Source organism: Vicia villosa, linkage group LG2, assembly GCF_029867415.1.
Source record: "Vicia villosa cultivar HV-30 ecotype Madison, WI linkage group LG2, Vvil1.0, whole genome shotgun sequence".
NCBI lineage: Eukaryota > Viridiplantae > Streptophyta > Magnoliopsida > Fabales > Fabaceae > Vicia > Vicia villosa.
This window is the reverse complement of record NC_081181.1, coordinates 131110270-131124324: the sequence shown is the minus strand read 5'-3', so window position 1 is coordinate 131124324 and position 14055 is coordinate 131110270. Positions and strand designations below refer to the sequence as shown.

General features: G+C 36.3%; 1 protein-coding gene across 1 annotated transcript; it reads left to right on the top strand.

The window, feature by feature from the left end:
- Positions 1-9871: 9871 nt before the first annotated feature.
- On the top strand, positions 9872-11563 carry LOC131646803 (UDP-glycosyltransferase 72E1-like). Its single transcript, XM_058916764.1, has one exon. It carries the CDS (start codon positions 10023-10025, stop codon positions 11466-11468), a length of 1446 nt encoding a protein of 481 aa, XP_058772747.1. The 5' UTR covers positions 9872-10022; the 3' UTR covers positions 11469-11563.
- The last annotated feature ends 2492 nt before the right edge of the window (positions 11564-14055 follow it).

The window sequence follows — 14055 nt, the reverse complement described above, 5'->3', positions numbered from 1 at the left end:
CGTGTTTTCGTGAAGAAGATAACACAATGGAGATCAGGTTTTTTCCATAAAAGATAAAAGGGAATCGGATCCGGGTTTGACCCGGTCCGCCCCAAGATGTCTTATTTTACTTTTTATTGTTCAAAATTATTTGGGCCTTACTCCCTTAGTCTAGGTTTTCACACCCCCATTTTATTTCTTTAGGATCCAATTTTGTTTTCATTTTTATTTGATTTGTCTCCATTGCAATTTTAAATTTAATATTTGTTTTAGTTTCTAATATTCAATAAACAAAAATCCAAAAAATATATTTTTAGATTTAGATTTTGTTTTCCACATTAAAAATGCCAAAAAAACTTTAGATTAATCTCAGTTCAAAGTCAATAAATCTTGGTCCAACGCCAAGGCGATTACAATAAACTTCTCGATCCAAAGTCGAGTTTCTTTTCAAAAATCTTTTTCTTAACCGCACCGAAAGATCGTGTGACAAGAAGTGTACACCTCTTGAATACCTCGATTCTTCTGGATTAACACATTTTTTTAAACCTTTCTTTAATTAAACCGAAAGATCGTGTGACAAGAAGTGTACACCTCTTGAATACCTCGATTCTTTTGGATTAACACATTTTTTTAAACCTTTCTTTAATTAAATCGAAAGATCTTGTGACAAGGGGTGAACACCTCTTGAATACCCTGATCTTTTGAAACTAAAACACATTAATAAAATCAAAGTGATCAAGTGTCAAGAGGTGCACACCTCTTGAATACCTTCGATCCTCTGAATCAAACAATAAAAAACTTTCTTAATCAAATCAAAGAAATCAAGTGACAAGAAGTGCACACCTCTTGAATACCTTGATTTTCTTGAACCAAAACTCTTTAATTAATCAAAGTGATCCTGTGACAAGAAGTGCACACCTCTTGAATACCTTGATCTTTTGAATCTAAAACACTTAATCAAACCAAAAGATCCTGTGACAAGGGGTGAACACCTCTTGAATACCTTGATCTTTTGAACCAAAATTAATTAACTTGGACAACAAGTGAAAATGGGGCTCGCTCCTGTTCAATACCTTGGGTAAAGACGCGCTAGGTGAACACCTATGCTCAATCCTTTGCTAAATGTCCCTTTAAAAAAACATAATCTCAATTTCATTCAACCTTTTGCCTTATGGCTTTTCATTTTAAAACTCCTTTCATAAACGAGACACTTAATCAATCTTTAATACGAACATACTTCCACATGTGAAGATCGAATATCTTCCACTCGAATGCGATGATGGCCAAAATCATGTCTTATCTTGATTTAGTCATCCATTCTTGTAGTGATATCATATCCATGTGCGCGTAGTATTTCCATTTGAAAGCGATCGAGTACCTCTCGCTAAAATCAACAAACAAACTTTTCGTGGTTCTAGCCCGAACTACGATTGCTCTGACTTTCCCATTGCACGAGGGAATACGTAGGCACAAGATACAAACGTCTTGGCGAGCATAATAATAAAAAATCATTTCTTTTTTCCTCATAATAATAAAACCCCCTAAAAAACTTTTTTCTTTTACCTTTTCTCGATTAATAAGCATAAGAACACAAGAACACAAACATTACACTAAACACTCAAACACGAAACTAACTAAATGGGTCCCATCGAGTACGATGGAGGTGAGGGGTGCTAATACCTTCCCCTTGCTTAACCGACTCCCGAACCCTAATTTGGTTGCGAATGACCATCTTATCCATTTCTTTTCTCTTTGTGGGTTTTATCGATATTTTCCCTTTCCTTATTGGAATAAATAAAGTTCGGTGGCGACTCTGTTGATACTTCGAGCGCGCGATAAACGCGTCGAGTCACATTTTTACCGCTACAATACAATCACACAATTAATAAATTATGGAGAGTTTGAATATATGAAGAATAAGATAGTGAGACAGAAGAGAGTTAGAGAGAAATAATTGAGGGTGAAAATATTATTTTGCATTAACATTGACGAAGATGTCTCCAAGGCATTTATACAAGCATTACTAAGTGATTGAGACACAAAACACACAATTTAAAAACCAAAAAAAGCTAAAACTCGGGCATATAACTGGTTACACAAACCTATAATCGATTACAGCTGACTCAAAATTGAAAAATACCATCAGGCGGTTACTGCAAATGTGTAACTGGTTACACCAACTCCAAAAGCATATCTCCATGAATCTACTTGCAATACCGACACTAAATGCAAAATTTGGTCGCGTATTGCATAATAACGTAATGATCCAATCAAGCTTCTATATTGAGTTGGATCTATATTCTGCTCCTCTTCATTCTTTGACAGTTGCAGCCTTGGTTTAGCTGGTGTAATGACACCACTACAATGCTCCGTTTCACACTTCTTCAATATCTCAAGAGCATGTCTCCTTTGATGCATAAGCAGTCCTCTTTGGACTTGTGGAACTCTATACCAAGGAAGTAAGTCATGATACCAAGGTCGCTCACCTCGAATTCTTTCATAAGATAACTCTTGAACTTAGAAATACTCTTCTCGTTGCTGCCCGTGATCAATAAATCGTTTACATATAGACAAAGAATAATCATACTTTCATTTGTATTCTTCTTCACATAAACTCCATGTTCGGACACACACTTCTTGAATCCAACCTCAATTAGGAAATCAACTATCCTTTTATTCCAAGCTCTCAGAGCTTGCTTCAAACTATATAGCACTTTTCCCAACTTGTAGAACCTTATTGGTTTTTCACAACAAACCCAGATGGTTGTTCTACATACACTTCTTCTTCAAGCGGATCGTTCAAAAACGCGGACTTCACATACATTTAATGGATGGACCAATTATTGTTATTCTTTATACCAATAAGTAGCCTTATGGTCTCAATTCTAGCAACCGGTGCAAATACCTCATCAAAGTATATACCTTCTCTTTGCGAAAAATCTCTGTTCAACTAATCGAGTCTTATGCTTAATTATTTTACCTTTTGGATTTGATTTCACCTTATAATCATCTTACATCAATCAACTTCTTTCCCTTCGGTAGATCAACCAACTCTCAAGTACTATTTTTCTCAATTGATTCTAGCTCCTCCTTCATAGCACAAATCCACTTTGGATCACTCAAGGCATCTTTCGTCTTAACGAGCTCGGGTTCAACCATAAGAGCAAAATGGATGAAATCACCATCATCATTGATTTCGTTGTCACGAAATATCTCACAATCTCAGAGTCTTTTAGACAAACCTCTTTTCCTAGTTGGTCTTCTTGCATTTTCATCAGTTCAAACTTCGATGTGCGACTCTTCTGCAGTTTCGTTTTCTATAGAATCTAAAAATTTGAACATGTAACCGGTTACAGGGTGCTGGTAACCGGTTATAGCCTGCTGGTAACTAGTTACACCCTTCTCGTAACTGGTTACTCCCTGCTGCAAAGGCTTCAACTTGTCGATCACCACGTCTCGACTGATCACAATCCTCCTGTTTGTAGTATCAAATAACCTGTAACCTCTAATGGGGTGATACCATGCAAGTATCGTCATCTCCCTTTTATCATCCAATTTCTTTCTAAGTTAGCTTGAAACATGTCGATACGACACGAAACCGAAAACTCTCAAATGGTTCAGATTCAGTTTAAATCCAAACCATGCCTCTTTCGGTGTTATTTTCTCAAGCTTCTTTGTTGGAAAATTATTCAATAAAGAAGAAGTTGTGGATACTGATTCTCCCCATAACTCTTTCGGCAAGTTCTTCCCTTTTAACATGCTTCTTACCATGTTCATAATCTATTTTCTCTCTCACTCTCTCTCTCTCTCTCTCTCTGTTTCTCTCTCTAACAATTTTTTGTTATGGTGTATAGGGTGGTACTACCTCATGCAATATCCCATCTTCATCATAAAACTTCCCAAAGTCATTTGAGACATATTATCATCCACCATCTATTCTAAGAACTTTGGGCTTGTGACCGTTTTGTCCATCAACCATGGACTTGAACTTCTTTGACACTTCAAATACCTCATCTTTTCTCTTGATTAGGTATGTCTATATATTTCTACTATGGTCGTCAATAAATGTGACAAAGTATCTATTGTCACCAAATGAGTCAACTTGCGTCGACCCACACACATCAGAATACACCACCTCAAGGTGATGCTTGGTTCTACAATTTGCATCCTTGCTGAATTTACCCTTGTGTTTCTTTGTTTTTACGCACTCTTCACAAATCTCAGCTGGTATATTGATGAATGGAAACCCGGTTACCATTCTGTTCTTTTGCAATGCATTAAGATCTCGAAAATTGAGATGCCTAAGACGGTAGTGCCACAACCACTCTTCTCAAATTTCCGCTGTAGCAAGACACATATGCTCTATAACCTATTGCTCAATCTTGAAAGTTTTATTGGCAGCCATAGGAGCTTTATGGACCAAAACCCTGTTTGCATCCATAACACACAGTGTCTTATCTTCCATGGGAATCTTATAACCCTTCTCAAGCAATTGTCCAATACTTAGAAGGTCACATTTGATTCCTAGAATATATAATACATCTTTAACCAAGGAATATCCACCATCCCTCTTCATGATCAAAACATCACTGATCCCATCGGTCGCTAAAGTGGTGTCATTTGTGAATTTCACTTTATCCTCTGTCTTAATTTATTTTAAAAAACCAATCCTCCCTCCCCGTCATATGCGTAGAACAATCACAATCCATGTACCATTCCTCGCTGCACTGGACTCCTTCTCTCGCAATCTCTATAATGTTTTCTTCCGCATACGTTTCTACAGTGTTCCTGGAGCTGCTTCTGCCCTGCAACCTACTGCTGCATTCACCTTTTGTGATCATGACCAGGAGTGTATTCTCTTCATCAACCTCTTTTCTTGCAACCTTGGCTTCATCTCTTTGAGATTCCTTCTTGTTCGCGTTGCAATCTCTTGCAAAATGACCGAACTTTTGACAATTGTGGCATCGTGCCTTGCTCATGTCAATCTTTCCTCTTCCGCCTCTAAAGTTGAAAATTGTAGCATTCACCCTTTTGACAAGTCGAATTATTCGAATTTTAAGACTCTTTTCTGCCAAAATTCTGAAAAATTCGCTTTATTCTTCATGGACCATTTTCCTTTCGACTCTTTTTCTTCTCATTAAATCGAGCTTGCAAAACAATCTCCGCTTTTTCCTTGTCATTATTTCTCTCATCCATCCTTTGCTCATGATCTTCAAGAGAGCTTTAAAGCGCATCTTTGCTAAACGTTGGAAGATTCTTCGAATCTCTGATCGCAACTACAATGTTGTCAAATCTTACTATCAAAGAGCACAAGATCTTTGACACAACATTATGCTCTGAAACAGTTTCTCCTCATGATTTGATTTGGTTCACCAATCATGTAATTCATGTCATGCAATCGTTTATTGTCTCCTTTTACTCCATTTGAATCAATTCAAATTAACCTTTGTGAGTTTATAACCTCGTTACCTTTGCCTTATCAGCCTCTGCATATGCCATTTCCGTGTACGCCCCAAGGCCGACTGCTGGCAGACACAAGTGAATACCCTTGATGGGATGTCACTTTCATGGAGAACATTCACATTAAACGTCTCTCTAGTAACGGGTAGCGTTTTGCATGGATCTTGTGACTTGTGTCCCTACACTAGTCAGTAAAAATGTCTATTTTATTTTCGAATACTCGAGTGTCACAGTTGATTTGTGAGGAGATCCAGAACGTTGGTTGTGTGTTTTTAGCTACCAAATATAGTGGATTATATGGCCCTCTTTGGTTAAGGAACATATACAGAGTTCCTGAAGTATTGATTTTCCTTTTTTTTTTCATTTACAAATTGTAGAAGATCTACCTCTTCTATATTATCAACTTCCCTATTTCTTGTGAGATCTTTTGTGTTGATTTTTGAATTGGGTTCATCTCCGACATTTGATTCATCTGTGACATTTGTGACATGTAGGCAACTAACTTTATTTTGTTGAGGTAAGGTATGTATTTTCCCTTTTTTTATTTATGCTTTCATTATAGGGGTTTAAAGGGAGTAAGTATTTGATATTCAAACTTCTACTACTAGCATGTATAAACAGAGCACTGAATCTTTACCCTTGAGTGTGTATTATGTTGTTTTAAATATTCTGCTGTCTGTATTGACATTATTCCTTATAATGGAGATCCCCCTAGCATAATCCTTTAGAAAAAAGGGGACAATTTATCAGTGTGGGTGGGTAAGGAGACGTTGGATGTCGTATCTAATTTCGTTTGTGAGAACAATTTGGATAACTTTTTTACCAAGGTGGGGCCTTTTTTTATACTAAAGAGTGCTTATTCTTGAAAAAGATAAGAGGCATGCACAAAGTATGACATGTGTGTCATTCGTTTTCACGAGTGTTTGTTTTCCTTGATAAGCCTTCATCTCCCTTTCAATGATTTCAATATTGGTGTTCTAACCACTTGTTAATAGTTCCTTGGAAATTAAACCCACTGAGTTGGGCTTACGTCAAAATCTTTTTATATCAATGTGAATATAAGAAGAGTGTCTAACCTTGACGCTCATCTTATCTCTTTTCAAAGCTCAATGTAGCTTGGTTGCATCCACAAAAGGTCAAGGCTTGATATCATTTCGGTAGTGCACTAGGAGGTTTGATGTTTACTTCGATATTGTGAATCACTTCAAGAATCAATTCTTTTTAGTCACTCCCCTCAATGAAGAAGCTTACACTAAGATATGCTCCATAGATCTTTGATCGCCTTAAGAATGCTCAAACATATTATCCAAGTTCTAGTGCCAAATCCATTTCTTGTTAGACTCCGAGTCTTATGTTAGTAGTATGACAATTTGTCTAAAAAATATGTTTTCCCAAAAGAGGAATTTGGTATCCTTCTTCGAGGATCTAGGTTATGTTAGAGGCGTTGTCCCTCTGAATAATCATTGAAGAAACAACTAAAGTGGTACCTAGAGACGCGCTTGCTGGTGGATATCTTCTTGAAAAAGGCTAAAAAGGTTATCTTTGGTGAGTGAGACACGGAATCTTCTCTTTTTGATTTTCTTTTGACGATTCCTTTTGTAACATATCTCTTATCATTCTGCAAATCAGATGAAATGTGCGGAAAAATATGACCAACGAGGAGGACTCTTCGGGTTACCTCTCTCGTGGCAAGTGCTAACAATTTCCCTTCCACTATAGAGGTTATAACAACGAGGGCATCTACTGCTTCGGTTACTCGATTTACACCTACTCTGACATAGTTGAAAATTCAAGACTTATCTGACCTGATTATGGTGGAAAAATATCACAAGTTCATCACAACCTAATGATGGGGAAATTCAGGACCTTAGTTTTGAGCTTGAAGTGCCTCAAGTAGACAGGCATTCTTTTAAAGTGGCCTTCGGCTGCTAGCGTGAAACTTCACAAGGTCGGGTCCTGTTAAAAATCCTGCATCGATTCTAGATAGGTTTCTCCCTACATTTTTGGCTTGCCCTATTCCTCAGACGGATAAAGTGTTTCAAACCTTTATCTTTGAAGAAAATTAATCATATTTCTTAAACAAAGTTGAGAACGCTCGTGAATAGTAATTATCAGATTTGGATTATTATACACGTCCGATTTATCAGTCTTGTCCTTTGGTCTACGAGGCGAGGAAAAGTCTTATTTTCCAATTATCTTTGAAGGGAAAATGAGGTACTTCAAGAGCATGTCAATGTTGTCACCATCGGTGAGACTAGTATCTAGAGGAGTTTTGAGGGACGAGCTACAAGATTTGGGTGTAGTATGGCTCCTACCCGTTCCCTCAGAACTAGGAGGAGGAGTATAATATCCCTTACTATAGTGAGGACTTCGAGACCATGAAGTGAATTCATGTGGCTTTGCTGCTTTGGCTGTTATTGACTCTAATATCAGTGAGGGACCATCGTGTAAGCTACCTCTTGTTCTTTTCTATCTCTTAGAAGTGGCAATACTGTAAGTTTTTTTCAATTCTCAAGATCTTGCTTGCCAAGAATTAGGGGTTTCGTTGGTTCACCAACTTGTACATGTTCAATAGATTAGTGGTTCCTTACATGTCTAGATTGGCTTGCAGCTGTTGGAGGTTTAGAAACATCTCTTGTACATGTACCAAGGTTTGAAGGTTCACCATGATAAGACAGAGGCAAATGCTGAGAGGTTGGAAAAGCTTGGAGTCCTCCTTGGTTGATTCTCAGAGGAGCCAAATATCGTGGCGTTAGAACTAAGAGAGAAGGTACTAATTCAGAATCGTCCATGTCTGATGGATGAGGATGAGGTCTGCTAACTTCAGCAGTTGTATTTGCAGCTTTAGCACATCGAGTTACTTTCAAATTTACCATAGCTTCAGGATTTCGGTATTAGATTGTTCGAAAAAGAGACATTTGGATTTTTGACGGAGAAATAATTATTCTTTGTAGAATTCATAAGAATTAGAAGTTGATTCCCATAGACGGTGAAACAGTGAAATGACTGGTGAAATAGTTAAATGAGTGGCGAAACTATGAAATTAGATATTGGATTAGTGGAACATGTTTCGGGTGTGGCGAAGAGGGAGTCGATCTTCGAGCTTAACACTCCAACGCTTAAGTCATTGAGTTAATGGGGAGAAATGTGAAAGTGAGAATGAATTTGAATGCCTGAAATGACACACTTTTTTCTTATATATAGTGAGAGATTAAAATTGTTTCTGTGAACAAATGTGTGTTGTGTGGATGGTCATTGCATTTAATCAGATGATAATCAACGCCTCTTGAGGGAATAATCATCAGCCTTATGGAATGATGAATCACTTACTTCATGTACTCTTTTGCTTGATGCCACTCTTGGGTCTTCCGATATGGGCCTTGCGAACAGTCTAAAATATAATCATTTTGCCAAACTTATAATAAATATAGAACATAATAAAAACAGAAGAATACATAACAATAGAAGACAATGGTATGGTTAATACACATAATACGTTTTTGTTCTTTTTTGTTTACTTTGTTTGACATGTCTATGTATTGGACAAAATAATTAAACTTTAGTTAATATTATTTATTTATATATAAAATATTAATTATTAAGAAGGAGGAGAAAATTATGAAGAGAGAGTAAATAAATAAAAAACAAACTTAAAGAGATGAAATATATATATATATATATATATATATATATATATATATATATATATATATATATATATATATATATATATATATATATATATATATATATATATATATATATATATATATATATATATATATATATATATATATAATCGGTTTATATTATAAAACTTGTTTATAAACCCAAACTACTCTAAATCGATTTAACAATTAACCAATTTTTTTTATTAAATTGGTAAGTAGGGAGAGAGTGTGAGTGACATTTTTTTTATATAATTTTGAAAAGAGAAATTAGTATTTTGATAATTTATGTTTTGAACCAAAAAAATTATTTCATATTTATTGTTCATAAGAATTCATATTTATGTTTAATCTCTTGCAATTGTAATTTGTTTTGTCCGATAGTTTTTCATCAAACACAGAAAAAAATTATTTAATCTATTCTTATTTATAAAAAAAACTTATTTTTTTAAATTCATGAAATAATTAATGTATTTGATTTATATATTGTTTTTTATATTAATTATTCAATGTATATAAAGTGTAAATTTTTTTTTTTTGACCAGAGGTAATATTTTGTTCTGTCCATTGTTTTTTAGCCAATCAAATCATCCATTATTTATTTTCTAAAAGAATATTTTATATTGATTTTTTAACATATATATTTTTGAAGCACTTTTAACATTTGTCTAACTCAAAAAAAAAACTTTAATTATTTCAGTTGGTAATTGGTAAAAGTTTTTAGTAACGTACATACTTTTAATTTTATGAATCAAATAACATTTATAATCATTAATACGAGTTTGGCTAAATGACCATACTTCATAAATACCCCTTCATTTTCTTCATGAACCAACACTACACCAACAATACAAGCAAGAAACACCTCCGTCTATAAGAGGAAAAGAAACTGTAGATTCCATTTCTCTTACAACCATGGTGACCACAAAAACTCATGCAGTTCTTCTAGCCAGCCCTGGTATGGGACACCTAATTCCCACAGTCGAATTAGGTAAACGTCTTACCACTCACCACGGTTTCGAAGTCACCATCTTCGTCGTCATAGCCACCACCGATTCCTCAGACACAATAAAATCATCTTTACTTCAACAAACATCCCACATTAATGGCCTCAACATCATTGCTACACCTCCTGTCGATGTTTCCGACAAAATTGACCCAAGCGACTCCTCACCCTTAGGTGCCAGAATCATTTTAACTATGATTGAATCGCTTCCTTTTATTCGATCCAAAATCTTATCCATGAAGTTTCCACCATCGGTTCTTATCGTGGACATCTTCGGTACTATGGCTTTACCCATGGCACGTGATCTAAACATGTCTACCTACGTTTTCTTTACCACCAACGCTTGGTTTTCTGCGGTTTTCATATCTGTTCCTTTCATCACCAACGAAGCGTTTTCAAGACATGCTAAGGATCACGAACCGCTTTTGATTCCGGGTTGTGAACCGGTTCGATTTGAGGATACACTGTTTCATTCCCCATGGGGACCTACTCATGATGGTTTCGTTAACAATGCAAAGGAGATATTATCCGTTGATGGGATTCTGATCAACACGTGGCAAGATCTTGAGCCGGGAGCTACTAAGGCTGTTATTGATAATGAGATTTTAGGACGATTTGCGAAAGGACCGGTTTATCCGGTTGGACCGCTTGTAAGAACTGTTGAACCGAAGGAGAAGAGGGAGAATGAGAATTTAATTTCAAATTGGCTCGACCGGCAAACTGCTGAGTCTGTGATTTTTCTGTCGTTCGGGAGTGGTGGGACTCTGTCGGAAGTTCAGACGAGGGAATTGGCTTACGGGTTAGAGTTGAGTGAGCAGAAGTTTGTTTGGGTGGTGCGACAGCCCTCGAAAAACGATGCATCTGCGGCGTATTTCGAAGCGGTGAATGGTGGTAATGGATCGACGATGGTGGATTATTTGCCTGAGGGGTTTTTGAGCAGGACAAAGGAAGTTGGGATATGTATCCCAACATGGGCCCCACAGGCTGAGATTTTGAAACATCCTGCGACGGGTGGTTTCGTGACGCATTGCGGTTGGAATTCTGTGTTGGAGAGTATCCTTAGCGGTGTTCCAATGGTTGCTTGGCCGCTTTATGCAGAGCAAAACATGAATGCCACTATGTTGTGTGAGGAGCTTGGTGTTGCGGTGCGGGCGACTGCGGCGGAGGGAGGTGTTGTTTGTAGGGAAGAGATAGCGAAGTTGATTAGAAGAGTGATGGTGGATGAAGAAGGTGTAGCTATGAGGGTGAAAGTTAAGGAGTATAAGGTAAGTGGAGAGAAAGCTTTGTCTATGTTTGGTTCTTCTCATGAGTCGCTTTGTCAAATGGCAAAAGAATGTCAAGATTGTGGAGCTTAGGCAATAATAACTAAGGTGGGTGTTTTTAGCTAATTTAATTTGCTCCTTGATCTTTCGTCAACTATTCAACTTAGTATAGTAGATAATTTTTAATATACTTTACTCAATTTTATATTTATTATATTTGTTGATAATCGATATAACTTAATAAATTTATAGTTTAACAGGGAGTTAATTAATATTTATAAAATTATTTATTACAAAATGCATATGAAAACTTAAAAGAGATTTCATTAAACTAGTTATTTTGTATAAGAAAAAAAAAATTATATTTTATCTCATTATTCCTTCTATTCCATGGGAGGTTGAAGAGTTTACTAGATCGCACAAGATTTGGCTCTGGAACAAGAAGAGTAGGTGGAAGATGATTTTCGACAGTGTTGGTTGCTATTGTGGCTAGTCGTTGAGCAATGGAACGAGTAACTTTTGATGATGCTATTGTTTAAAGGTTCTGGTGAGATGAATTTGGTTACAAATTCAGTGAAATTGATTGGAAAGACATATTTACGTGATGAGTCACTAAAAAAATTGCAACTTGCAAGGTGAAAATCACCTCACAACTCTTAAAAACCCCCCATAACTCAAAACTTGTGAGGCGGCCTCCAAACTTGCGAGACTGCCAACATCCCGCAAAAATGATAATCGCAATTTTTTACTGGTGAAAATCACCTCACATAGGTGGTAGGTGTAAATCACCTCGCAACATTACTAGGTAAAAACACTTTGCAATTTTCTAGGTCAGGGTGTCCATAGCAGCGCATCAGATGTGGCAGGATGGAGAACTGAACCTGAAAAATTATTAAAGAAACATAATCCTCCGTAACAAACTGTAAGCACATTTTGTTTTTTAGATTAATTAAAATAATTAGTGTACCGGGTGTATAATAGACCCGGTACATTAATTATTTAATGAATCTAAAAAATAAAATTTGCTTGTAATTTGTTATAGAGGAGTAAACCATAAGAGGGTTTTTAGTAAAAACAACATGGCACAAACATGTAAAGAAATACACTCAATCTTTTCCAAATTCATTTTATAAAAAAACACATAAAAAACCAAAACGCAAATTTGGGCTCATAGAACCAAAACATTTTTAACAAAAAGAAAAAAATTCCTAATAAAAAAACCATTTCAATTAACATCACAGAGAAACGGAATAACAGGGGTTACCAATTCGTCGGAATCACAACTATTATCTCCACCACATCACTGAAACCACCATTGTTATCGTTATCTTGTTGCCAAAACCACACGGCAACCGCGAGCACCACCACCCGCACAACACCATGAAACCCTTTCATCTTCGCAGACACCACCAAAACCACTATCGTTAGTGTAACCTTACTCCCTACGCCATGAATCCCTTGCATTCTGTCGAATGGAGAGGAAATTTGTTGTCGCAAAATTCTTCAATTTGATTTAGATCGAGAAGAACAACGAATTTTTCATTTTCGAAGAATGTGGGTCTAAAGAAATTATTTGAGGCAGAGAGAAGAATATTTTTTTTTAAATTTTTTTGGGAAGAATGAAGCATTTGAAGCTGTTGTCGTAGTTCTTATTTGAAGAAAAGGGAAAAGTCCCTATTTAATCCTTTCTTTTCTCTCTCTTTTTTTATAATTTTTGAAATTCTGCACTTACAGAACAGATGTGAAGACAAATGTCCTAACAACACACAATCTCAAGACAAATGTTACAACATCTGTTGAGTTGCAACACACTTATAAAAAATGAGCACTAAATGCATCATGATAAATAACACAATGAATTGTTAACCCGGTTCACTACAACAACACCTAATTTGGGGGCTACCAAGCCAGGAAGGAAATCCACTATCAGTAGTATCAGTTTGAAGCCTAAACAATTCCAGTTTCTAACTTCTCTCTTAATCCCTATCCATTGCAACTTTTACCTAGAAATCAACATCTAGATATGAGAAACCAATATCTCACCTCCAATCCCGCAATGATAAATAACAGTCACACACCCCGTGACCAAGGGAACTCTAAAAAGATTACACTTTCCAATAAAATACTTAGTTAAGAACCTTAACTAAGAATAATATTTAATCTTTCTTAAAAGCTTTGATCAAGAACAATACTCAACTCGTTTACTTAAAAGCTTCAAGAATGAGAACACACGTCTGTTAGAATCCAAAATGCGGATAGTTTGTTAATGACTTTTGTGGTATTTCGATAACTTTTCTCCTTACTTTCAATGCAATTATGGTTCATAATCGTGTAAATAAATAAAATCGAGTTTAGGAGTAAATATAGTATTTATTAGCTTTTCTTATGCATTTTGTAGGTATTTTGCAATGTGGAAAGTTTTGGAAGATATAAGGGCAATTTGGAGCAAGACTCAATGCCATTTGAAGAAGACTTGTTCAGCAAGGGCCGCTCAGCGGCGTGTAAGCGCGCTTTCCAGTGGCGAGAGAAAAATTTGTGTTCACCCAGTTCCGCTAAGCGGCCTCAGCCCGCTTAGCGGACCCTTGTGTGGAAGCAGATATTTTAAGTGGTCCACTTAGCGGCCGTCTGTGCGCTAAGCGGTGGTACTTTTTCAAGGGACTACTTTTAGGCACTTTGAGAT